The 26729-nt window shown below is 40.2% G+C and overlaps 1 protein-coding gene across 6 annotated transcripts in view; it reads right to left on the reverse strand.

Moving 5' to 3' along the window:
* The window catches only part of BTRC (beta-transducin repeat containing E3 ubiquitin protein ligase), a 122289-nt gene that overhangs the window by 72977 nt on the left and 22583 nt on the right, over nucleotides 1–26729 (reverse strand). For 4 of the 6 annotated variants that reach the window (XM_018069243.2, XM_018069246.2, XM_018069248.2 and 1 more), the window contains 2 exons: nucleotides 21462–21569; nucleotides 811–888 (listed from right to left, as the gene is read on the reverse strand). In XM_018069243.2, coding sequence (XP_017924732.1) covers nucleotides 811–888; nucleotides 21462–21569 — 186 coding nt within the window. The remainder of the gene's footprint in view (nucleotides 1–810; nucleotides 889–21461; nucleotides 21570–26729) is intronic. The other 2 variants (XM_018069249.2, XM_018069247.2) reach the window with 1 other exon arrangement.

Here is a 26729-nt window from a genome sequence, read left to right on the forward strand (position 1 = left end):
GTGACAACTCCTCAGCTGTTGGAATGTATGGCCTGGGGTAGTCATTTAAGTCACATTCACCAATGATTTTATTTTGATACACCAGGCAGGAACCTCAGACAGCTAAGGCGTGGACATGATTTTGTTTCTGCTGCCTGAAGTTTGCAGTGGGGAGAAAGAGCAAGGTGAAAATGGATCAGAAATCACTAAATCCAACTTAAATTCCCCGGAAAGCATATACCATACTCCCTTTGTTGGCCATGGGGATTAAAAAAAGGGTTTCTTTTGAATTGATAAGAAATTTTCTTTACCATATATAACATGCAAAGAGATGTTTTATTAGACCATCCTTTCTCCTTTTTACCTATTAGTCATTTATATGAAAGTAAAAGAAACAAGAACAGGTCATTTTTCAGGTTATTAACCTGGATATCACCTCCAAGAAAATTTACTTTCAAGGGCAATAAAAAGCTTAATTGTTGTAGAACATTTTGAGGCTTTTAATCTGAGGCAAGGCAAAATATACTATAAACAAGACAGGAATGATTACAGAAGAAAAGGCTGAAGAGGTCTTGATGAACACCAAACAGAGAGTCACAGCTGACTGAACTACACTGCAGTATATATATTTCTTCGTAAAAAGTCATCAAACTCCCCTGAAAGCTAAATCTCTGTGTCTGATTTTCCTGGGTACAATGTGACTTGTTTAGACTTCAAAGAAGAAAAAAAAGGATTTCCATGAGCACAAGCCAGACTTCAGCTTCCAGGAGCATTTAAGGATTCAAATACCTAGAAAGTTTTATTGCATTTTTAAAGAGACTGATCACATACCTGTCTAAGTGAATTCTTCTCAGGAATGATCTTCCTAGGGGGCTCATCATTATTACAGTCTTCTCTCTCAGAGGAATTCTGTGAAAGAAAGTAAGCTTTAATTCAGTTCTTATCCCTAATATTACTCTGCAAGGAGAAAAGAAACAAAACATTTTTACTACACAGGCTGTAGTATTTTACACATTCGCATACCGGAGGCTAACTTCTACTTTTATGCCAAACAGCTTGTTATGGCAGAGAAAGAATTTCTCCTCCTCAATACAGAAACACACCACTGTGCAGGTATCTGTTGAAGAAGCCTGTGCTTTAGGGATTTACTCTTAAACTTCTAATAACAGCTACTTTGAAAAGCTGAAACGACGGCTGAATCAGCATGGCAACACCAGTGCTCCTCAGCACCCCAGAATAATGACTTAAAACAGTGGACCCTGTTGAAAGCAAAAGGTTGTTAGTGGGTGCAGCTTTGTTCTCTGTGCCCCATGTTTTTAATCTGCCCAACCATTATTAATTGCAGTGAGTCTGCCTGGTTGCCAAAAATCATAGAGAAATCATGATAGAGCTAAATTATTGTAAAAGAGGTTGTCAGGAGATCCTTCAAAAAAAAACCCAAATATGGTGTAGGTAGTGTATGATAATACAGCTATGGTTTTCACTCCTGCCCTCTGACTCTACATACATTTACAACTTCTAGAAATACTGATGCTCCAAAATGTAAGCTGACACCTCCAAAAAAAGAACATCAGTAAGACAGGAGACAGTGGACAAGAAATACAAGGGGTTTTCCAGCATGAGTAAGGAACATAGCCAGGAAACTTATGCCCTGCTAACATCATGATTAAAACCAATTATCACTTGGTTTAGAGTAAAGACAAACTACAGTTATCTTAGGATGTGCACAGTCGGTTGCAAAGGTTTGGTTAACAACTGTTGGATAGGTGGGGAGAATCCCGACCTTACTGCCAAAGTCAGCTACTCTGGAAGACAACATTCCTTTGCACAGGTTCAGCCACTGCATTGACAGAGTAATGACAGCCAGCTTTGGGGGAATCCCACACACACATCTAAAATCAGTTTGATCACCACAGTATTCATAGCCTCAGGCCACATTCCCATGCATTCAGCAGTGAGAAACTAAACAGGTTTTAGAGAGATACAGAAAAACTGCCTAGGGAAAGCTCTGCCAGGAAAAGGGTGGTTTTCCAGTTACTTGCAGACAAGCTCAGGAGTGTGCTTATTATGGCAGAAGTTTGCATTCTGTACCTGTCCCCCAAATAACCTGTCCTTCGCTGAGCACGGCTCTGCCTGGCTTCTCACAGAGACAGCTTCCAGCCCAGCACCTCAGGAGACAGAAGTGGCATCTGTTGGCAAAGGAGGAGCTGGGCCCTGCGAACAGCCAGCGTGGCAGTGCAGGGCCAGCAGCGAGCACACAGGCTGCAGGAAGCCATCAGCAGAGCAGAGCACCGCGTGCCCACTGCAGAGCTGCGTGATCAGGCACCCTCTGGGCAGCACAGGCCACTGGTCTGGGGAAGGGGAAGGAAAGGTGCAGCCAGGACACAGGGCAGGAGTAGAAGCTGTTTGCTGAGAAATGGTAGATAAGGGGTGGGGGGAGAGGAACACAACAATAAAACCCCACTTGGGATGTCATAAACTGGTCAGGAGTAAATCAAGGTTTGCAGACCTACTAGTGATTTCGAATTATTTTTTTTTTTAAAACAAGATATAGAACTCACAAGGCACCATGTCATGCGGGATGCTGTAACCAGGGTTTTATAATGGAAATCAATCCTAAACAGGCCTGACAAATTGCTGTAAGAGGTCAGCTTTTAAAAGTTTTCGTATGAGATCTCAGTCAGGACCAAGCTATTACATTAAATCTAGCTTAGAAAGGACTGTGATTGTAAAACCATAGAAGTTAGAATCACATACATAAAAAAAGGAAGGTCAGACATTAAAGCTGTTCTTTTCTGCTCATGAAATTCAGTTTCATAAGTGGTTAATTGAAGTTAGTATTTTAATTTTTGTGCTTTGGAAAGAAAAGACCAAGAGTGGAAAACATGAGAACCTGAGGTGAGTTACTATACATTTCCAGGAAATACATTTTGTTGTGTTGGGGAGCTGAAGGGGTTGTTTACTACGTCTGGGTGCGTTTTCAACACTCACCCGCTTCCCTACAAAAACTGCCAGAACAATTTCCGCTTCCAAATAATCTCTCTACGACAGTGAAATCTTGCCTTTCAAAACCACTAAGGATCCTCCCTCAGAAAACATCAAAAAGCAGGAACTGCTGGTGAACTGTCAGCCCTTATTTTGAAATTCCTAGTTACTGCAAAGCATCAAGTTACCTACTTTTTCTTTAAGCTGAGCATCTAATTTTAAGAGCAAGCAGAGGACCATTTTGCATTCATTATCTTTATAGGTGGCAAGGCTAAGAGGTTGGCTGAACAAAGACCAGACAAAGACTGCCAAGTGCATATGGTGGTTCACAGCTTGGCGTCTCACCATTCTACAGCACCAACACAGCAGCTCCGATAGCAGACTATTAAAGAGGAGCGCTGCTCATGCACTTTTGTCGGCAAGTAAGTTACGCTTGGTGAAGACAGAATGACTGGAAAGCATTACACTTAAGAAAAAGCACAGATGTTTATAACTCCCGCTCATTTCTCAGGAATAGGAAACCTATCAATCCAGGTGCAGGTACAGGACCCCGCATATTTCAGGACTAACTGTAGCTGCATGGAAGTGAATTTCACTTGACAGGGCAACATTTAGCCATGGCCATGGGAAGAGCATAACGTAATCGACTGAAACGGTACATCTATATATTTCTCCTTGCTGAACAAGGTGGGAGGAGGGATAAACATGTGCGAGGTCAGAATAAGGTTTGCTTCAGCAGGACTTCAGCGATGCTCTTGGCCACAGGAGAGGCAGACAAAGGGAGGAACCGCTCTGAGCACCCTCTCGTGGTTACTGAAACGCATGTCCCGGGCACAGACCTGGAAAGAAGCATTTGGTATCCAGACGGTAAGTTGGGTGTACTCACTGGGAATATTAAAGATCTGTGGTGACTGTACTTGATACGTAGTAGGTGAGTGAAAGCTGAAAAGCCATTCAAACTCCCTTCCATCAGGGAAGATTTTTAAATCCCGCAGGCAAGCCTTTCTCCATAGACGAAAGCCAGGCTGGCCAAAAGTGTGCTTACATGCAGGGGTCTCTCCTTTTGAACAAATACAGGCAAGATAAGATGCTGAAGTCTCCAAAGCATCCCCTCTTTCCACAGACAGGTAAAATAATTTTTTTTATTTGCCCAAGGTCACACAATGACAGTGGAAGCACTGAGAAGAGAAGCCAGGAAACTCAAGCTCATAGTTCTCGTAATCTTCAAAATTTCTTTCTAGCAGGAGATTCCTGCAAAGGGGCTCTGCCTTCCATTGCTCATTTTTCCTAAAATGGCTACTGCCTGTAATGAGATCCTTTTAAATCTGATTTGCATTTAAAACTTCAGCCTGTAATTAACAGAATATAACTCCATGGCAGGTTGTCTTAAAGACCACTACAAAATTATTACTATTTAACTCTCCCCATGAAGCGTCCTCCACCACTAAACACAACATGCTACAATGCATACAAAATCCCCAGACTGAAGCATTTGATGGGAGATGACATGCAGTATTTTGTGTACACAGCCCAGCAAAACACTGCTGGGAATGAGATATAATACACAGAGAAATGCACTCCCAGGGACTACCAATTGGGTAGAGCTACCTTTAGTACCGCCTCGCTCGTCGTGGTGGAAATCAAACCCCTGCCAACTGGGGGAGGCTTTCTTTGATGCTGTTCTGCCCTGCACTAATTATAAAAGAGTACAGACGCAGCCTTTCTTCCAAGTCTGTGGAGGTGGGGGTGGGGGAGAAGCGTGTGCCTATGCGAAGAGCACAACTATTTTTTATGCTTTCAAATTCTTAATCCTGTTTGGAGCTGTCAGTGGGGGTTAATGGAAGCCTTGGATAGGAGAATTCCAATCTGGTTGGCAGATGGATAGGTTGGTTATAGCTGCATAACTATGTCTTGCCTGCAGGCACAATTCAGAACACTGTTAAAGCAATATAAAGTCTCTGTCAAGCTGAACCATTTGGATCAGTAGCAAGGAGAAATAATAATAAAAAAGGAGTTCATTTCTGGGCCTTGTGCATTTATGCTAGTATGCAGAAACTGATTAATTGTCATCGTGTGCTGGTCTGCTATACCTCGGATTTCTACTTCTGGAGTAGATTTTGCATGCTAATATAATCATTCTCCCTCTTGAGACATTAGCAAATAATCAAATGAAAAACAGGATCATAATTTACTGAGATTCGGGCAATTCTCTATGCAAATTTGACTTGTTATTGCTGCTGCCTCGTTAATCTGAATGCCTTTGACAAACTCCTTTGATTTATGAACTCATGACAACTCCAATGTGTATATATTTTGCTAGATTGACATTATCATTAAGAGTGGGTGGACTGAGCTCACATGAATGGCTGATTTTATTCGCTGGTGTCTGCTGCTCAACAGCTGAGCATCTCCTTCTCACAAAGCCCCTGAGCGCCAGGCTCTTCCCATCTACCCATCCATTCATCATCTCGATGTTAATTGGCCCAGGCTTTAAGCAAATTTTCAACACGATTTAAAGGCACGATGACACTGATTACTGACCCTCTGCCATACGGTGCCTATTGATTAACCTGACAGAGATGATGAGCTTGAGGGAAACTAGGTGTGTGTGGACCTCGGGGAGGGGGAAAAAAATAATATATTGTTTATGCAGGCAAAACACTTGTCTTTATCCCAAAGGCCAGAATTTGTGCTGCACTGGCCCTTAAAACACACTATTGCTTTAAACACCTGCATCCAATATAGAAAATGCTTGCTTGCTTGCTGTGGAAAAATGATTACAAATTTGATGTCATGTGCAGTCTGTATTTTAATCGAGTTCCCTGATAAATAGACCCCCTCAAGCCAATCAAGTCTCGCTCCAGCCATTGCGTGCGTATACATCAGTTCGAACAGAAGCCTGGGCAGGGTGTGCTTTTACTGGTATCAGCAGATCCAACCCTATGTAGAAAATCTACTTGGGTATTTTAGGTCTCTAAGCAAATAATACAGTGGGAACACAGTGTGCAAACAGTTACAGTAGAGTAAATGTTTCAAGGGCAAACTGGATACCACACGTAGCTGTCTCAGTACTTCTGCTGCCACATTAAAACAGATGCTTTAGCACACACCAGTGAAACAGTGCATTTCCCCTTTTCCAGTGCAAACTGTTGATACAACCTGACCCTCAAGCTCCTAGGTGCATTGAATGAGTGCAGCATTTTATCAGAGCTTGAAAATAATAGACATCCCTTTTCATGTTCCTGGAAGTGTCCCTGTGCTGCACTTGGTCCTCCTCACCAAGGACAGAAGGGTACTGTCTCAGTCAAGAGGGAGCCACTGAATAAAGTAGGTACATCAGCATTCTGCCTGCAGACTGGTGCTATATGAAAGAAAAAGGAAGCAGAAGGCCTGTTTAACCCCCACCCAGCCCCAGGTTAAGTCTGTCACACTGCTCTTCTCTCCCAATTCAAGCCAGCAGTTTGCCAGAAGTCAGGATGTTCCTTTTGTTTAGGAGGGGGAATTTGAGAGAAAGGGGGTGTTGCCCCAAGATGCTGCAAAGTTAGTTGTCTTCTAATTCACACCAATTTCTTGCAGAATCACTGGGTAAAGCTATGGAGAAATTAGCTGTAATTGCCTGATGCCCATGTCAGCCAGAGTGGACTGAAAAGTGGAGGGGGGCAGAGGCAAGAGAAAAAGAGAGAGAGAGAGAGAGAGAAGAGAGAGAGAGAGAGAGAGAGAGAGAGAGAGAGAGAGAGAGAGAGAGAGAGAGAGGAAGAGAGAGAGGAAGAGAGATGTGTGGAAATAAGTGCCAGTCTAAGACTAGAGGCACATAGAAGCCTTATGTTCCCTTTCCAATAACCTTTGTAAGTGATAGATGAGTCCGAGCCCATTGTTATCGTTAAGGGACTGTCAGCATCCTCATTTTATAAATGCTGTCTGTCAGTTTATAAATATCTCAGCCATTTCAAACAGTGCAAGGATGAATCCTGGCATAGCCAGTGTCAGCCTGAAGCAGTATTACTGTTAAAAAAAATAAGTGTCTAAGATCCACTAAAAACATTTAAGGATAGCATCTCCTTTTTCTCCTATCATGAGACCCAAACATTCAAATTCATGCTTATTTGGCTAGTCACTACAATATATAAAAGCACTCCTTAACACTGCTAATGCTCTTTGAGAAGAACAAGTATGAAAGCTGCAAGTTTGAAGGCAATTCTCTGCTGTTCGGTAGATAAAACAAAAATGACAGCTGTAACACACAGGGAGATCCACAGCAATGAAAATGCAGAGATAAGTATCAGACCCCATTCCTCCTCAGCATTTGCTGCTCTGAACATTCACCAAGATTAGATCCTTTTAGAGAACACCATAAATTGCAATGTGCAGGCACAAGGGGGTGACTTCAGCCTGGAGTGAAGACACAGACAAGTTTCCCAGCTCTTACAAGTTTAAAGTTAAACGGTACTTTTGCAAGGGGTTTAAGGCCGAGCATTAGAATGATGGAAGGAGAGGGCAAAGAAACTGCAGCCTGCCTTGCACTGACTGGTAGCAAGAAAGGAAAGGGAATAAGTTAAACTGACTTTCCGGTTCAGTGTCTGCTTTGCAGACTGGCATGAGATGTCTATCCTGTTTATGTATCTATTACCTTGTTAGCTGCACAGAATCCGGGCTTTTTTTCCCCTCCAATATATTTATAAACGCCCTATGAGAGGGACTTCATCCCCACCCAGAACATTTACATGGTGCCTAACTAAATGAAGTTCAAATTCATGCCCAAGCAGCTCAAATATCTACTATAACCTAAATTCTTAAAACTGGAGCTCTGACAGCACTGAAAATGGAAAAATACAACACTCCAACCAGACACATACATGTTCACACAAGTCCTAATTCGGTCTGTCTCAATGTTAATGCTGTCGACAGTAACAAAAGTTTAAACAACCTTTTCTGCAGTTCAAAACCAGGACAAGATTCTGGTTTTCACATCTGTAGAATGGATCCTTCATATTTTTCTTTATTTTTCATTCAAATCAATGATGGGAAAAATACACATTTTCAAAGCACTAAGACTTGAAAATGGACCTCCATAACAGCAAGAAGAGCTTCTTATGAAGTTATTTGACTTATTAATTATTGGTTGGTTATAAAGGGTAATGTAATGGTGTGGGAAGTCAGCATTATTAGAACAGTAAATTCAGTTTAATGTTAAAACACCAAAAGCCAGCACAAACATCAAAGATCTGTCGAACAGATGCATTTCAAACAGCACATATCTAGTTGTTAAAAAAAACCAACAGAAATACAGATGCTGGGAACAGGTCATTTAGGGGAATTTCAAAAAGCTGGTTTCACTGCATACACATTTCTCAAATGAGAGCAAGAGAAATAGAGAAAGAGAGAAAATATGGCTAATGAGAACAGCCTTTCCATGTTTTCCGGGAAGCAGCCCTGTTTAACATTTCTGTTCTGTGAATTTAAGACAGTCGGCAGTGGCAAATTTGTTTTTAATATTCAAGCTTTCAAGCCTTGCAAGCTAGTTGGCCAATGGCCCTTTCTATTCCAGTGTTTGTTGGTGCCTTATTTACACACGCATTACATCCGGAGAGCCTTTGAATATAATTTCATGTGGATTAAGGGAAGAACATTTGCTTCTGCTAATCAGGACATCTGGTTATTTTTGTAACTCACAGACATCTGCATTAGGCAGTTCGACTTCCCCATTCCTCATAACAAGGTTAGAGCTTAAGAAGCCTCAAGGACCCCTAGCTGAATTTTATTACTTGCATTTTCTCACAGCTGGGTCTGTTTCAGAATTTTCTTTCCTAAATAGCACAAATTGATCAGCACCTTCACAGGTACACATATGCTTTTATAGCTAACACTTTCTGTGCATGATTTTATAGAGTACATCTTGTACACCAAGATTTTATAGTAGTTCAAAGCTATCTACATCTTTTTAAGGAACAGAAAGCACATATTCCAGAAAAAGCATGGATGAAAACATCCAATTAACCTTATGATACACATAATATGGGTATACTTCCAAATATTCAACTAGACCACTTATGTAAGACTGGTGTCAGGACTTGTTCTGAATCTTATTATCTCTGTGCTTTGGCTTGTCTCTTCTAGTGACTTACCCTTGCATATCTGCTCCCCACATTGAACAAAACAGTATTCTTCCATTTTTATACTTCAGGACAACATTTACAATTTCTCCAATCTTTTAAATTCATGCTCAAATTCTTCTTTAAACAGTTTCAGCTGGGGTTAAATTTCTCTGCCAGACTGCAGAATTGTGCCACACATACTTCAGAAAGAAGGATTTTGCATGCAACAGAAGCCTTTTAGAGAAACAATCAAGGCTTGGCTTTCACTTCTTTGTTGCTTTCATTTTGTTACATTCCTTCCACAAAAATTAATTTTCAACACTCATCCCAGGGCGTTAAAGTACTAAAGTTTGAAATCATACGCTCTCATTCTCAGTTCACAGGATTCTTCCCTCCCCTGCTCATGAACTGTAGGCTTTTATCAGTGCTTTTGTATGCTGGAATAAGACGTTTTCTAGATTTCTTTCCCCTACATGTAAGGTAGGGGGAAAGCACAAAGTCAGCTTTTACAGGCTTGGAATATAAGCCAACATTCAAAATAGATGTCAAAAACGTATTTCTAGTACTAACGAGAGTTAGCAAGAGCCAACAGATCCAGCGAGAATTTTTTAAAACTTTTTATTTATTAAAATTCTCTAGATACAGTTTAACTTTCTTTGTGCAATATTTATTACAGCTTCACCTGCATAGGAGCTGCAAGTGCTTCTAGAAACGGGTTGTAAAAGTGTCTAGTTTTGCTGTAGATTTCATGTCCTTCTTCAAGCATTATTTTCTAACTTTTTATAAGTATTTTCCTCAAAGAACCAATGCCATCTCGCTGGTCTGACTATAAAACCCCTTCCCTTCTCCTCCCTGGTCATCACCTACACTTATCATTATAACTCTCTTTTTTTCAAAACCTCTCATTCTGAGCTTTCCTGTCAAGCAGACAAAAAGACCTCCACTTCTCATCACATCCCTTCCTTAGAGCCTGTGGCGTTCTCACTCCCAAACACCTAAATCAACCAAACTGTGCTCATCTCACTGTACTGTTTATGCTTTTTTTGTTCGTTTTTCCTTCCTATTTTTCATTGTAGGAACAGGGAAAATGAGATACAAAACAAAGGTATGAAGCCGAAGTTGTCTGTCCAAAGTAAAAATTACAGCGTGGGGGAACCAACCCTAAATTTTGTGTCCCACATCATGTTAACTTTTTAGGCACAATTTCTCCCCAAAACAGTGAATGAAAGTAGCTCACTAGTTTAAAAAAATGGCTACTCATTGATCTCACTGCAGTGTTAGACGGATGTGAATTCACATCATATTGTCTATGCCACTGTATGTGGAGGTACACAGATTTTTATGTCTTAGACAATGTCAGCCAGATGACCCTGCAGCCCAAACTACTTGGTTTTCAATATGGAACAGGTTCAAAGTACCTATAGAGTCACCGTGGAGCAGTTTGGGTGACACAGCTCCACCTCTCCAACGTACCTCAAAGTAGTAATTAGTCCACACAGGTAGGCTTTGGTGCTTTTTCCAGCATCCAAAGCTCCATTTATTACAGGAAAGATCATTCACCACTGGACTATGAGGCAAATTTAGTTAACTTCCAATACAGAGTGTGTTTGCTTTCATACAGTGGTGTTGAAAAACCTCATTGTTGATACAAAAAAGAAAAAAAAGGTGGGAGTCTAAACATGTCCCAATCCTCAATCACATCAAGCAAAAAAAATACATTATAATCTTGTAATAAAAGAATGGAAAGTTACATATTAGGCACTACACATAACATTTAGCTAGCAAGCACTGCAGCCTTTTAACAGCTGCCACCCAAGAAACAAACCCCTGGGTCCTCCTGATTTGGCTAGACCAAATTTAAATGTGGTAACAAAACAGCCCCTCATGCAACATTTAAATTTAACAGCTCACTGTTAGGTTCTACTATTATAAAATAATTCTAACTCTGAAACACCATTTTCTTGAACTAGAGCAAGGAGTTACAAAATATTGTCATAAATTTCACTGTGCTGGGCAAGGAAGAAGAGTTGGACCTGTTATGGAGACCATCAAATGGGGCGGGTAGTCAAGCAATCAAAGAAAGAAAGATAAAGATGTACACAGATTCTTGCCTTCAGATACCTTGGGGCTAGCAAACATTTTGTTCCTATAGGAAATTATACAGCTCTAGATCACTGCCTATTGAGATCCAGTAGTCGCAGCTTTTTTTGCTACAACACGAATGGCTTATTAAACAGAGAGCATATCTGTTTTAGTTAACTTCTTGGTGGAAAGGGGCCAGGAAAATAAAATGTACTTAAATGCTGAATTTTTTTTTCCAGGCTGAATGCCTTTCATCCAGTAAGACATTCAAAGCAGTGACCCAGCAAATGGATTGAAAAAGCAATCTTCCGTCTCAGTGCCACATTATCATTCCTATTCAGTATTCTCGGTGAGATATCTCAATCAGCTGGATGTGTGTGTAAGTGACAGCGCAGCCCATTGCTGGGTTAATTAAACATTTGACTTTAACACCCTCCCCGTCATTAAGCAAATAAAAACAGATAATTCAAACTGCACTTCATCCACGGGGTACACAACATACATGTCAAAATTAAGAGAGTCCAAGGCCCTCGGGGAGTTCTACTCGGGGAGGTAATCAGTTTAAATCTTATCTGGTTTATCAATTATTCTATTGATTAAAGCAGGGTGATTATACAAAACTCCCTCTTGCCACATGGGATACATGTCAGCAGAGCAGGACAACACAGGGAGGCTCAAAAACAATTTAAAGAAAATACAGACAGATGAATAACAGTCTATTAGAACATGCTAGCAACCCAGAGGTGGAAAGCCTAATACTTCTTTTTAAGCAAGTGAATAAAGTCCTTTCAAATTAGAGTGCCAATGCTGTTACTTCATCTGTTTTAAAATCAGATCTCTATGTCGAAAAAGCAACATTTCTTTAAGCAGAAGACATTTTGCCAGTATTTGAAAGATGTTTTATTGATACGGTCCTGGAACATAAAGACACCAAACACAAGAAATTCCAGACTTTTAAAAGGCATTATACATATCTAATAATGACTCTAAAAAAGTGGATGGAAAGGGCATTCTCAGTATTTGCACTCTCCCACATACATACATGGCATAGCCATAAGTAGAATGTTGAATTGTAAAGATTTAAGTGTGACAGATTATCTCAGGCATAAAAAGAATGTGCTATGGAGTTCTGGAGAGTTTTTTTCTTTTGCAACCCTCCAAAGTGAGACATTAGCAGCTGAGCGAGCTGCCATTGCCACATTTTCCTCATTTTCAACAAGCCTTCATAGAAAATCCCACCACAGCAGTCCTTATCACAACTTATGTCTTGCATACAGCCACACTGCACAAAGCAATTCCAGTTACTTCTCATCTTTTGCTTCCAGGCAAAGAAAAGACCTCTTTCTTTTCTGAAGTCTGTTTGTGTCCTGAGTTTATGATCACAGTCCCACCTCCACTATCTTCCAGTACTATTTTGTTTCAAGTTTTATCATATCCTGAACTGGACCCTGAACTGCACTGTAACAAGCCTTTGCCCTACACATACAAACCAGGAACCTTTTAAAAACAAAATGCTGCAGTCTAGTGCAAAACAACAACTGAAATTAATTTCCAGAAGTTCCCTCAAAGCACTAACTAGCAGCAGAAGAAAGGCCAGCTTTAAAACAGGGAATTTTTTTCCTTCTATAGCATCTCCTACAATCTCTCTCACAATGGGCATACTGGTAGCACAAACTATTTATTAGTCATCTCACCACATCTCGGCTTTTAACCAGGACAGAGGGTATGAACCCCAGCAGTCGAAATGCCGACAAGACGGAGAGCCCCAATGCCTCCCCAGCCAGTGCTGCTGGATGTGCAGTCACAGGAATTTTAAGAAACAAGGACAACCAAAAAGCAGGCCTGAGGTGTGTTCTTGTCCTTCACCTTCAGAAGGGGATTATATGCTGCTCCACATTGGTACTATGTGTGCATTCATCTATACTTGAGCCTCTTCTCTGTAGATCTCTTTTCTTCTTTGGAAGCAAACTAGAAGGCTGCATTAGCATGCTGTATTTTGCTCTCACCACTAGAAATACTGAGGGTGCTATTTGTAATTGTATTCTTTTAAGAGGTTTGTTCTCTGCAGCTGTTTTCTGCTTGCAGTGTATTTTGTGTAATCAGCACATCATCATAAATACATTGGCTGTTCCCCCGAGGGAAGCTGTCACTGTTTAATTTACAGAACAACCTGGCCAATGCGAATTCTAACACTACAGCACTATGGCAAGAAGTTACCACACTCAGAAAAACAGGTTTCTATGAATTTTTATATCAAGAGCTGGTCCCAGGACAATTTAGGTTCTAGAAATAGATTGATTTTAAAAGCACTTTATACACTGAATGGAATGGATTCTTTCCCACTTACAGCTTCTTAAGGTAGCACCAAATTCACTCCCATATTATTTCAAAGGTGACAACCCCAATCCCCCCAACACAACCATCCTCATTTCTGACTTCTACCAAAAGAAGACATTGTATGTAGGTGTGTTATCCTACACACCAATTTTTTGTGTGTGTTTTTTTTAAATGAAAAACCACCACGACATCAATGTGTTAGTTTGTCTTCATTTGCACAAGGGAACGTACTCTGTTGCAAGGTCAAATGTTATTACCTACATCAGAGGGTTGCTGCACAGTTTATTACTCTGAAAACATGATAGAGGAGCAAGGTATATTCCTGAAAGAGTAAAATTGTATGCAGCTTTATTGGCTGAATGAACAGTTCCTTTCTTTGTTTTGAGAGAATAAATTACAAGGATTTTTGTAGAGGGTAAGCAAGAGACAATGGCTGATCTTCTTATATACAGCCACAATTTAGAAAATTTCACAATGGTATCAAATTATATTGGCAATCACTTAAAAACTAGATGTGAACCCTAAATAAATACTTGGGCATGACCAATGAGTTACGTGGATATTTCAAACACAGTGGCTACTACATGCACTCTACCTGATTACTTAGAAAAGTAGCCAAGAAGGCTTACAACCTAATTATTTTTATACTCATATACACACAAACACACACACATATATATATAAATACATAAAATGCTAGAGAGAAACAACTATAAATGTAAATAAATCGAAACCAAATTAATGCATAAAGTTCTTTGGGAATTCTCCTCCAAAAGCAACAAAAAACTGTTTCAAACATTTAACAAAAATCTGCTTTTCATTTTGGGGGGCAGCTGGCTGTTAAATAAATTTCAATGTAACTGAAAATTCCCAAGTTCCGTGTATAGCAGCAATTTTGCTAATTCTCGGTGGTAATTAGAAGCCCTGTTTAACATCACTAGACACAGGGCAAGTATACAACCATAATAAAAAAGAATCATGCACATCACAGAGTATTGGTTATGTATTTTGACAAGGACAGTTTAATTTTACTTAGTTTGCAGAGCATTTTAACAAATTATTTTTGTCTATTTCAAAAGTAACAAAATATAAGGAACAACCATTAAAGTAAAACAAATACCATCTTGTCTCTGATATGGTTTATGAGAATGATCTACCAAACACCGACAAAACTGAGTGAAAATGGCTGAAATTTTATGGAAAACTGAGTCATTCAGTTATCAATAGAAGAAAGAATACAGGAAAGAGAATATCTGACTATTTCTACGCACCATGTAAGTAGCAGCCAACAGAATAAATAAAAAGAAACCCACCCGACAGAGTGTAGCAAAATATCTCTTCAAGCTATGAATTTTAGGATTTAGCAACTGCATTTCTACTGGGAGTGTTTAGGTTCATCCCCTTGAAATTTGTATGGGGCCATATAAATACCTAGTTTCGAAGAAGAAATAGTTCATTTTTGTTCTCCCTATCACATGTACCTTTCAAATTATTCAGAACTACCTCTCAATATTTCCAAATAGTGACCGAATTCTGACTAACGCTGGCTTAAATTTAAACGATGGGTGAGAAAGTACTTCACGACTTCTCCAAATTTGTGGTGAAATTCCATACTTGCATCTCTAAATTAAAATTATCGCTTAATGTGGTGTTAGCTCTTCGCCAGTTGTGCAGAAATAGGTACAACTTGATCCTGTGCCCCTGCCTCCCTCTGAAGCACCTACTGCCCGTGGCGCCATTAAACCCGAAGTGGTAACAGAGCCGAGCAGCTCACAGGGACCAGGCTGGACCTAAACGCACTGGACCGCCTGTGACCGGTGCCCCCTCAGTGCCTCCCTGCTCCACAGACAGCGAGGGAGATTTAGCCTCCGGACCAGCGCGGAGAAGTCGCTAACGTGTTACTTCGCTAATGAGCCCGAGGCCGCGGTTCGGAGGGGCCGCGGCCCCCCCGGGGCTGCAGTTCCGGGCGCGGCCGGGCGGGCGCAGCACAGTCCGCGCCATGGCCGGGCCCCGCCCGCGCCGCGCACGCGCGCGCCGCGGGAGCGCGCACACGCACAGCCCCATTCTAATTCAATTAGCGCAGCCTGCAACTCCAGAAAAGAGTAATTCAATTAGTGCATTGTGGAGCTCCACAATACCTCCAAGCAGATGTTCGCAATCCTGAGGAACCGGAGCTAGCTTTAAAGATACCTGTACGCCGCCAACGCAGCGCTGCATATGCCGTTTGTCACTACGGCTTTACACACCTTCCTGACTCCTAACGAGGAGGAAGGAAAACTCGGTTGAGTTTTGTTTCATTTTTTAAACTGATCAGCCGAACTGATGCCGGTGTGCTGGAGACCTTGCCCTCACCTTATCGTAGTAACCAGAACATCACTGCCGAGGCTGAAGAGGGGAGGCCTTGTAGCTACGATGTAGTTTAAATTATTCACCGTGCTGGGCGCACAGGGGTGGTATTTCTCAGTGACAGGTACTGCCACACTTCTTAATACTCAGACTGAGAACTAATGAGAGCACATGCAACTTCTGACAATCGATATGGGTGCAGAATAAATGCAGATTTCTAATTACTAAAAGTAATTGCTAAATGTAATTAGAAATTAGTGATGTACTACCAAAAAAACCCTAAAACCATTCCCACTGATCCACGAAGAAAGATTTCTTTGAGTACCCTTCATTTCTTTGCCACCTGAAAGGAGGAAAACGTCTTCTCGCCGCTGCTACCAAAGAGCTAAGATCTGGCAGCACACCCTGGCAGCTCTCTGAGTTTGGTGGGCTCCTCTGCATCACCCAGGTTATGCCACCAGCCAGAAAAGACCATTAGATTTAGAGGGATGAATTCTAAATATGTTTAACAAAGCTGTTCTGTAGTCACTGGGCGCTTCTTTTACTTAAAGAAATCCCCAGCCAGGCTAACCCTCTTGGTCTTCCTACAGTGAAGCTCCCCAAAGTCTGACCTACAGATGGGGGCCAGAGTCAAATGCAAAAATCACGCAATTTGGCTTCATTTCTTCTCCTTCTTGTATCACCTCTCAGGCCTTTGTAATTGCTCTTGCCCAGCGGTAAAATGAAGAAAAACAGGAGAAACTGCTGCTGAACAGGTCCAACAAGAAACTTTGCTTAAAAAACCAGGTGTCACATTGTGGCAGTTCAATATTTCATAGCCAATACAAGGAATGTGCAACAGCACTGCAACTTTAAATCTTTGCCTCCTGTGTCAGTCTCTCTCCTCTCATTGTAATGCCAAAGGGAACAGCAATCAGAGTGGAGATGTTCAACGTGATAGAGGTCAGGACACCAGTGGATCAACGTACCAGAAACACGACCTTGTTTATTTTTTTCCCCAGTATTATTGTTTACAGGGTGCTTTGCTCATGTACCTTGTGGTTCTTAGCTAAAAGATGAAATTACAGCCCAGGATGAAGCGCTCAGGCACACATCCAATTTGTGTTTCCATCTCAGAAAACAAAAAGCTTCTGAGGCCCTCGGGCTGCCATTCAAACTTGGAGAGGCTGACATTTTTAACAGCATGAACCAGAGACTGGCAGAGGGAATGATCTAATGCATTTCTGACTTGTCAATCAAAGATCTCACCTCTGCTGTCTTGTAAACAGTTGGGGGCCACCTAACTACATTCACAACCAGGGGAGAGCCTGCCGCCAGACGGGGGGTGCTGGAGCCACACGCTCTGGCTATTAGTCACCAAAATTATGATTCCATTTTAGAGGTGCACTGTAAACAGCCCAGGGGCAGGTTTCACACAGCCGCTGGGAGAGTGTGAGGGGGGAATACAAAGCAGGCTTGGCCAAGGGCAGTCAGGTCTCCATGCTGATGGAGGCTATTGACTGGACACTCTGTATCTCTCCCAATTAGAGACACAACTATGCACACCAGCAAACACTGGCTCCAAAGCCAAACAATCTCCTCCAAATGTATTTCTCACAAACACATTTCTGAGCATGCAGTTTGCCCACCCCGAGACTTTAGCTTTAACCTCCTGTATAACCAGGAATAATATACTGCTACTCACATTTACACTGGATTTCCCAGCAATAAAACATCAACTTCTAAGGCAAAAATGGATGAACAGGCTGAAGGAAATTTACAGATACAATTGTTTATAACAATTCACTGATGATGCTTCTTTAACAAATATTTCACTTCCTAACACAAAAAATATAAATATTAGGAAAAAATAATGTAAAAATAATTTTAAAACTAAGTTCACGTCTTCATCATTTCCATCACTACATACCTTCCACATAATTTGTATTCTCACCTTTCTCCAAAAGTGATCTCAGTCCAAAGAGATCCTGTCCATGCTGCACAACTTCAAGTGTGCTTCCATTTACCTCAGTTTGTCAAGCACAGCACACCCATGCTTTCCTCAACCAGGACAGAGCTTTTAGCCAAGACCGAGGAAGTCACACACCCCCTCACTTCTGCAAAACCAAGCAGAAGGTTGTCTCCTTCATCTGACAAACCCTGATGTGCAGTTCTTTATGATTAAGATCTTCAGGTAAAAAAAATGTGAATTTCTGGCATTCCAGAGACACCTCTATACTCAACAAGATGCTGCTACCTCTGCCATGACAGTTAGTCCTCCTCTTTGACTGCTAGAGCCTGTTACAGAAACAAGAGCTTCAGATCTGGCAAAATAAAGCTGATAAGACAGCTCTTTTCCACTGGTGCCTAGGCTTCAGACAAAGGTAGTTTTAAAAGCATTACTCTTGTCCCAAAAAAGTTTACGATCAAAACAGGAGCTGGTATTTGTGCTGGCTGTAAATTATGTAAAAAGGAAGAGCTGGACTGTTCTTTGCACTTATTCTTATACATAACCTTTGGTACGACTTTTTAGTTCTTCTTCAAATCTCCTCATTTATGCAAGAAACTACAGAAAGAAATTCAAGGAAATATTATGGCCTTCTGCAAACTTGGAAGGATTAATACAATCATTTCCTTGGCATACTTGATGAGTGTAAATGTAAATTTGAATTTTCAAAGAACTGAGACAACATAAACAGAGCCTTGTGAGCATGCATGGAAAAATATTTTAACAGGGAAACTAATTATGTTCAAACAAAAAATGTCATGAAAACAGACACCTGTTGGCACATCTGGAAACTTCCAAGGTACAAATTTCTAAGAAAAATGAGTATATATCCTGCATAAATTTATTTCTAATTATTAAGAGAATATATATGCATCCTAGGTTTCAGTTGCTTTGCAGAATAACAGTACAGTAAAATTTGGCATCCAAGACACTAGAAATGGAATAGCTGGCCTTTTTCTCTTGTTAAAATATTTTCTTTGACCCCTTCCCACAATGCTTTATAGGAGTTCATGTTCCAATTTGCTGCCATCTTCTACCTTGATTGCTGTGAAATTCCATTACACAATAAACAATCAGTTACAAAGCCCTTTTAGATAAAAGACATAAAAAAGAACTGTTTCTAGCTCCTTATCCCCCTATTCATGGGTTTAGCCTTTCCCACTGCAGGATGATTGCCAAACAGAGCTGAGGAACCAGAAGACCCTGTTTTCACATAAGTGTCTCCAATAATAAAAATACACAAAGAGGAAAAATGAAGTTACCTGACATATTAACAGAATCATCTCTAAATCAACTACCTGTCAATGCTTCCCATGAGGAGTCAGCAAGACTTTAACTGAGCTATTCAAAAAGAGCCTCTTTCCACATTTCTGTCTGAGCATCTGAAGGTAGGCATGTAAATAACTAGACAAATTCAGCAGTGACTAAGTAGCCTTCCAGATGGCATCTTCTCTTTTGCCACAAGCAAAGAACATTGATATGCTTCTCCAGTTACTTCAAGCTTGCTACAGAAAAAAGAAAGTAACTTAATATGAGAAAATTTGCTGGGGTACAAGACAGTCTTAACTGCTTTCCTGAAGATTCAACATAAGAAAAAGCATTAAAGAATGATGAAATAATGCAACATCACAGTTTCAAGCAGGCTCAAAACCACTCCCTTTCTGCACTGGAAAATGCAAAAGCCATGCCTCAGAAGGGAATTTTCTCCAAATCATGCAAGCTAATGGGGATCAGTCAAAGTCCATTGAAAAAAAAGGACTGAAATGTGGATGACTCATTGCTGCAGAAGCTGTTGTTGGCAATTTGTTTTCTCTCTCAACTGGCAACAAATGTGTTCCTCAACATAGCAGTCAGAGCTCAGTGAAGAGTACCAGTGTACCATTTCAGATGGCAAATGGGATATACTTCCCAATTCCCACAGTTACTAAATACATATGGAAATGTCTCTAAAAATCTGCAGAAATGCAAATGTCAAAATCCTACTATTAGCCCAAGAAGGCAGAACACGATGAATGGTTGTGCAGCCGACTCTCTTGACCCCAAATATCAATGCACTGCATTAGCAGAAAAGTCATTGTTCATATCTATCATTAGCAAGAACATCTTCAGCTAGAAGTTAATATCCCTTCCCCTTTGTGATATATGCTTATTCTGAATAACCAAAACTAACTTAAGTAGAAAGAAAGAAGTCTCAATTTGAGTTTATAAATTACATTCCATATACTGCTAAGGTTCTCTAAAACCCGAGCTTAAAGAGATCTGAGATTTATTCAAAAGCCCAAATATTGGGCCCATCCGATTTAGTCAAATTATGCAAATCAGGATTAGGAGTCTAAATTCTTTTCTGTTGCCTCCAGAGTCCTCTTAGACTAATAAAAAGTCATCTTCCCCCTTGCCCCCAGAAAGCTCTACTAAAAGCTTGCTTCAGCAAAGGAGGCCTGGCAGGACACCTTCCAGAGTCCATCAGTGCTACTGCTGGGTCAGCAAAAAGAGTTGCAGCAAAATGACGCAAGACACTTAAGCCTCCCCCGAGACTGAGAGGATTATTTCCACAGTACTATCCTAGCCCTTCCAGCAAGAAGTCAAATTCAAAATAATCTTTGCATGCTTTCCTTTAGAGGCACATAATTAACTTTCCCCCACAAAAATGAAAATTTCAGAAAGATTCTAGCTTATTCGTTACACCTGGTTTTGTGAGATGCCGGTGAATAAAACTCTACTCAGCAGTAGTATAATCCAGCAGCATAAACCTTCAAGTAAATGTTCATGCTACCATGAGCTCCAATAAACTTGCTCTCCTCAGAGATATTCCTAAGTCCCTCAGTCACTGCAGTTCACGAAATATCTCCCAGTATCCAGCGTGAATGTAACACCATCGCTGCTCAGTCTCTGCTGTTTATGTTCACATGTCACAAAAAATGCTTACAATGATCTTGAGAGCCTTGTCTCAAGGTTTCTAGATGATCACCCAATATCTCTCTTATTCACTACCCACAGGACAGTGTCTGCATTTTTAAGACTGACTGGTCACCCAAAGGGTCTGCACAAACTCGTTTGGCAGAAAGCTGTCTCATGACAGAGAAAAGCTTGAATTTAACAAATTCAGAGACCAAAGGAAAAAAAACCCAATGGTTTCCTTTATTTGCCTTTTGATGGACAGCTTACTTCTACAATAATTTTCTGTAGTCAAAATGTCCAGACTACTGCTAACAAAGACAAAGTAAACAATTGCTGGCATCAATTATCACAATAGCAATGAACCCACCCCCTCAGTCTCCTCTAAGTGGCACACAAAACATTTAGATAGGAGGGGAATCACTGCATGAATAGCCAGATTGGAGACTGTGTGATGGATACTGTTTGCCAGATATAATTAAGTGGTATTTTTTGACACAATTGAAAGCCAATGGAAAAGATGATGGTATCAAGCCAATTTAGATAAAATAATTAAATTACATCAAGGTAAATGGAAATGCCCCAGCACTGAGCTGCCCTGAATCTACGCAAGAGGGATTTAAATACCAAAGATCTGAATGACATAAGAGAGGCATTGAGTATGAACCAGAATAAATGGAGGTAAAGCAAGCAAGTAAAGAAGGAGATGCACACGTACACAGATGGAGAGCAAAGGAGTGGGGAAAGACAGAAAGTACCTGGAAAGCTGGGAGTGCGCCAGTCCCTGGGTTATACAGGCATCGCAGCGAGGGCATGCTGTCCGCCAGGCTGGAGCAGCCCAGCCACAGAGATCTGGGCATAGAGCACTGCAGAGAAAGGACAACTATGAGATGGGACTGTATGAGACAGGATGGCACAGATTACAGGAACTTTTAAGGCTTAGCCAAATGGCATCAACACAACTGCACCTGGCCTTAAAGACTGAGACCTCTTAAAGAGAACACAAACTGCTTCCTTGAGAGAAGCTTTACAGATGTCATAGTAGCAAGAAAAAAGCACAATAGATCAAGAAACTAATTTTTGATCAATTTTCTACACTAATGTGTCGAGTTTTCCCAGTAATAAAAAGTTTCTTTCCAATTAATCGGACCTTTTCTCCATGCACAGCAACACGCCAGGCACAAAAAAGGCAAGAAATTTTGCAAAGAAAGTAGAAAAGGAAACAACAACTTTAGGTGTAATACTTGCAGGGAAAGAAAAGGTTTAGGGTTTGTCTCTAAAGGGGACAAAAGGTAAAACCTGCGATCCAAAGTGAACAGGAAGTTGGTGACACTTCACAGGAGTTTCATGTTTCTGCTTGCCTTGTTGTTTGTTAAATAAAATACAATTGTTACAATAAATTGATTCAGTTCCTACAAACACAAGTACAAAAAAGGAGCCAAAGCAGCCAATCAAGAAAAATACTAGCCACGTTGATAGTTAAAGCCATTACCCCTTGAAATAGAGAGCTGCTTATTCATTTTACACCACTACTATTAAATTTAGGGATGCATTATGATAGCAATTGCTTTTACCAGCCACAGAGTTTTTGATGCCATAAGCACTACTGCATTTGTCTAATTACTGGCAAGGCAGGAAAAAACAAGTGTATTTTAAATTGGCAGACAGCCATGAAAACTGAAGGATGTGATAGATTAGCTGCTAGAGATTTTACACCCTCATACGCTTCTTTTTTGCAATCCTCTTCCCTCCACCCGTTTTTTTTGAAACGGGGGGATGGGAGGAAATCTGAGCAGAAAGGGCAGCTGGAATGGGTATGAAATGACAGCTGCCTCCTGAGCTACCATTTCTTGCTGCTCTTAAGAGGGCTAGACAACCTTGCACAATCTTGCACTAAACAAGTATGTAAGAGCAACATAACCCATCTTTGAATGAGCAGAAAGGTTATCACCAACATCCATAATCTGGTCCTGTGCAGACAGACACAGCGAGATTAACCTTGTCTGTCACCACATTCTTTGCTGTACTTTGTTGCAATTTACACTGCTGTTCCAGAAATAGTATTAAAAGCCTGCTGGGGAACATAACCTACAGAAATGTGCGTATTAGAAGTTTATGATACCTTAAAATAAATTTCTCACCTCATTTTCATTGAAAAAAAAACCAAAAAACAACTCTTCACTTTACAAAGATACCGAAACTCAAAAATTTGAGTACTTCATAGTATTACATATCAAATGAATTTGTACATAATGCCCCTCCTGAAGCCAAAAAAAATTACAGCCATAGTATTATAACAAGCTACAAAAATGAGCCATACTTCCTTGTCTGACGTCTTAACTTCCCAAACCCTCCCCCACAAAAAAACCTTCGAAATTCCAGCAATCTTTTCTTTGCAATGTAATATGCATCACTGCAGCTCGAAAGCTGTTACGATAATCTTTTTTTAAAATATTTACATATGAAATGGACATCTATGGTTAAGCACTTCACCATTTTAATATACATTTACTCAAATCAAACTTGTTTATTACTCTCCAAGAACATCACAGTAACAAGGGAGATTCATTACATGGTGCCTCTGATGATGCAGCGCATTCACTAGGTAAGCATCAGCTGCTTACCATTACCCACCCTAGGACTCATAACATAATGGGGTGAGGTTCTTGTTGTTTGGGTTTGTTTGTTTGGTTGGTTTTTTGCATACAGACTTATCCAAGACTTGCAGAAATCCTTTATTCCATATTCTCAAGCTTTCCCATCCCTTGAGCTGGCTCAAGTTTTCATGCTGTGACAACAAACTCAAAGAACTGATTGCCATTAAAACTGATTGACAAGAAAAAAGTAGTTACTTTAAATATTTATACTGGCTGAAGCATGGAAAGGTACAGAGGCAGGAAAAATGAGGAGCAAGCTGTCAGCGGAAAGGCAGGTTTATGTTGACTCAAAGTTTATGTGAGATTATGGCTCAAGTCAGTCACTACAAGATGCAGGTAGGGCACTCCATTGTGCCAGGGCACTTACAAAGCAATGAAATGTCTTCCTCTAAAAGTGCCACAATAACAAAGGAAAACATTGAAGGGCTATTCTGCAGAGCTCTCTGTACCTACAGAGGATATCCTTACTCACCCGTGCATTCCTGACACTTAGTATTGTTCTAAAATTAGGAAGTATGAAGTAAAAAATTACCAACACCTTAGATGACTTCTGAAGCTGCTCCAGTATATAACAAAATTTAAAAGAGTGATGCAGTTCTGTTACCTGTCTTTAAAAAATGAGTGTGAAGTTGCACATAGTGTGGAAGAAAATGTCCTTCCTGAACTTGCCTTTTACCTATTGAAGGAAGCAGAGACTCTAAATTACTGTTGGTGACTGAAAAAGGCTTATTCACAAGCCTGAACAAAAGGCCCCAGGTGCTTCAATAGAAACAGCTTGTGTGTAAATCAGATGAGTGACCCAACAGAACAACTTCATTTAGAGACTGATCTCTGAAAAATCTCAACAGCCTCTATCCCCATCCACTGAGCAAGCCACGTGTCAAACACTCACTTTTGTAGTGTCAGCTCCACAAACAAGGGACTGGCTCAGTGTTCATGACTTGAAAGCTGACTGACAAAATCTTCTCCTGAACTCAAGTCAATCTACATTGACTCTTCAAAACAAAGATACAGAGGCACAGTGCTTGGACTATAGCCAAATGGGAATGCTGATATTGCTTGCTAAGTACTGGGCCAGGATGCAGTAGCCTCTCTACTTTCCAAACTCCCAGTTGCATTAATACTTCAGATGTCTGCACAACTTTCAGACCCAGAGATGCAAAGCTTTTTATTTAGAAAAGCTAAGCATCTTTATGCCACTGAGTGGCATAAAATAGGGAATTATTTGACCAAAAAAACAATTTCTTTTTCCAATTGATTTTAAAGTCCTATTCCCTGAACTCTGAAATGTATTTTCCCACAAAATAAATACAGGGAGTACACTTTCAAGCAAGACCGGCATCCTCCTTGTGACAGAGGCTGGTACCAGCTGCTCCACTGGTGATAAAAATGGGCTTTCCTTATTTTGAATTAAAATAGGCTAGAAGTATTGACAGCCACTGGCTGAGCTGAGTGGGCAGTAACCATGAGCTGAAGGGAAGACTTATTTTAACCTATTCAATTATTCTTGTAACTATATTGCAGGAACATTTTTTTACTACATCAGATGTTCTGCCTCTAATAGCCTACCCTCTCTTCCAATTATCTGATGTTCTAAAGACAAATCTCAACATACACTCAATGGCTAAATTTTTGCTAGTGCTCAAAATTGGTTATTTACTTTATTTGCTATTGCATTACAAGATTATATATTACCATTTCAGACTGGGGGTTTTTTATCAAATTTGTTCTCTTCTAGTCCTTCAGCAAATACAATATACTAGGGGTAACTAACACAGTTTTAGTAAATTGTGTTACAGGTCAGAAATATATCACCTTGTCCTGTAAAACTAAGTGGTTCTACATGGGGAAAAAACAAAAGTTCTTGGTCTACTACAATTCACAATTATAGTGCACAGGTGGGAAAACAAACTTACTGTATTGAGCTCACTGTAAAACAAGAATGACCAAAAGAAAATCAAACAACAGTTTAAGGATATTTTCATTATAATAACTTCAGAGAAATTAATGAGATGATAGTACAAGAATGACTGTCTTTGTGGTGCATTTTAACATAATAAAGTATAATAACGTACTATCCCTGTCTGGACCCTTCACTCAACTTTATGACAACCTGTGCACCTAAAACATCTTTGATTTCAAGGCAACCTACTATATTTTTGCACATCTTCACAAGTTAGAGATAAAGCCAAAAGGAAACCAATTTTTTTCCCCAAGGGTTAGTATTTGGCCTACTGTATAAAGTACTAATTTCAGCCGCTAATCACATCTATTTCAATCCTTTCCTAGTTCAGAATTATTTCCCTTCTAGTAGTGTGTCCAGTGCCTTATGCAGCTGAACTCTAAAGATAAACCAATAACAATTTCTACTTCTTTTGGGAGATGGGAATTTAGATCCTGTTCATTCAATATTTTCATTAAGGAGCAGAAAGAGAACGTGACATGCTGAAGAGTTGAAGAGTTTAAAAACTGAGACAAATGGGACTTTTTCTGCTTGGTCCAGCTTATCATAAGCCAGGGAACTGGATAAAGCTGTACAAAGAAAAACAGCAACACAAGTTCTAACTATTACAAAAACAAGGACAAGAGGTGAAAAGAGGTGCTAAAAATTCTACCACGCAAACTGGAGCAGATAAAACATAAGAGATGCTCTGAAGAGTATTAAAACTATATAAACCAGACCTGAGCTTGATACAAGGAGACAGGTTCTTTTCCCACCTCCTTTTTTCATCACTTTAGAAAGTGAATATGGGATGGCTGGCAAATACAATTCTCCCTGAAAGTCTCTTTCACACTCCTGTTTTGTGCATGCTCTATAAAATCTAATTCGCAGGAAACGTGACTCAGGAATTTTGATCCTTTATCAAACATGCTCAGATCTTACTGGGATCCCTCATGTTCAGAATTATTTTTACCATATACCACAAAAAACCAGGAGAACAAACTCCAATACCTTTCAATCTCACTTAGTTCCTCTTATACTTTTTTTTGGCCACATACTTTACTAAGCCAATGCCAAAAATATAACAAACATCACTTTCACACTGTGTCCAGGGTCCACTATTCCTGTCACCACAGAATGCAATACATTGCACAAAATGTATCAGATAAAGCAGCTGCTATTTGCATTACGAATGTTGGTCTCATGAAAGTTAACAATTCCAGAAAACTACTTCTGGCTAAAAAGTGATTTTGGTTCATTTCTTTGGTCCACTTTTCACCCTTTTAACCTTTCGTATATATATAAATATGAAAAGGTATCTCTTATTTTTCCCTCTTCTGTTCTGAGAGGCATTGTCTAATTTAATATATATGACACAAGTATAAAAAAAATAAATTCCCATTGCATCTTATATACTTTCACAATTA

Source organism: Manacus vitellinus, unplaced genomic scaffold (assembly GCF_001715985.3).
Source record: "Manacus vitellinus isolate BGI_N305 unplaced genomic scaffold, ASM171598v3 scaffold_15_pilon, whole genome shotgun sequence".
Taxonomy (NCBI): Eukaryota; Metazoa; Chordata; class Aves; order Passeriformes; family Pipridae; genus Manacus; species Manacus vitellinus.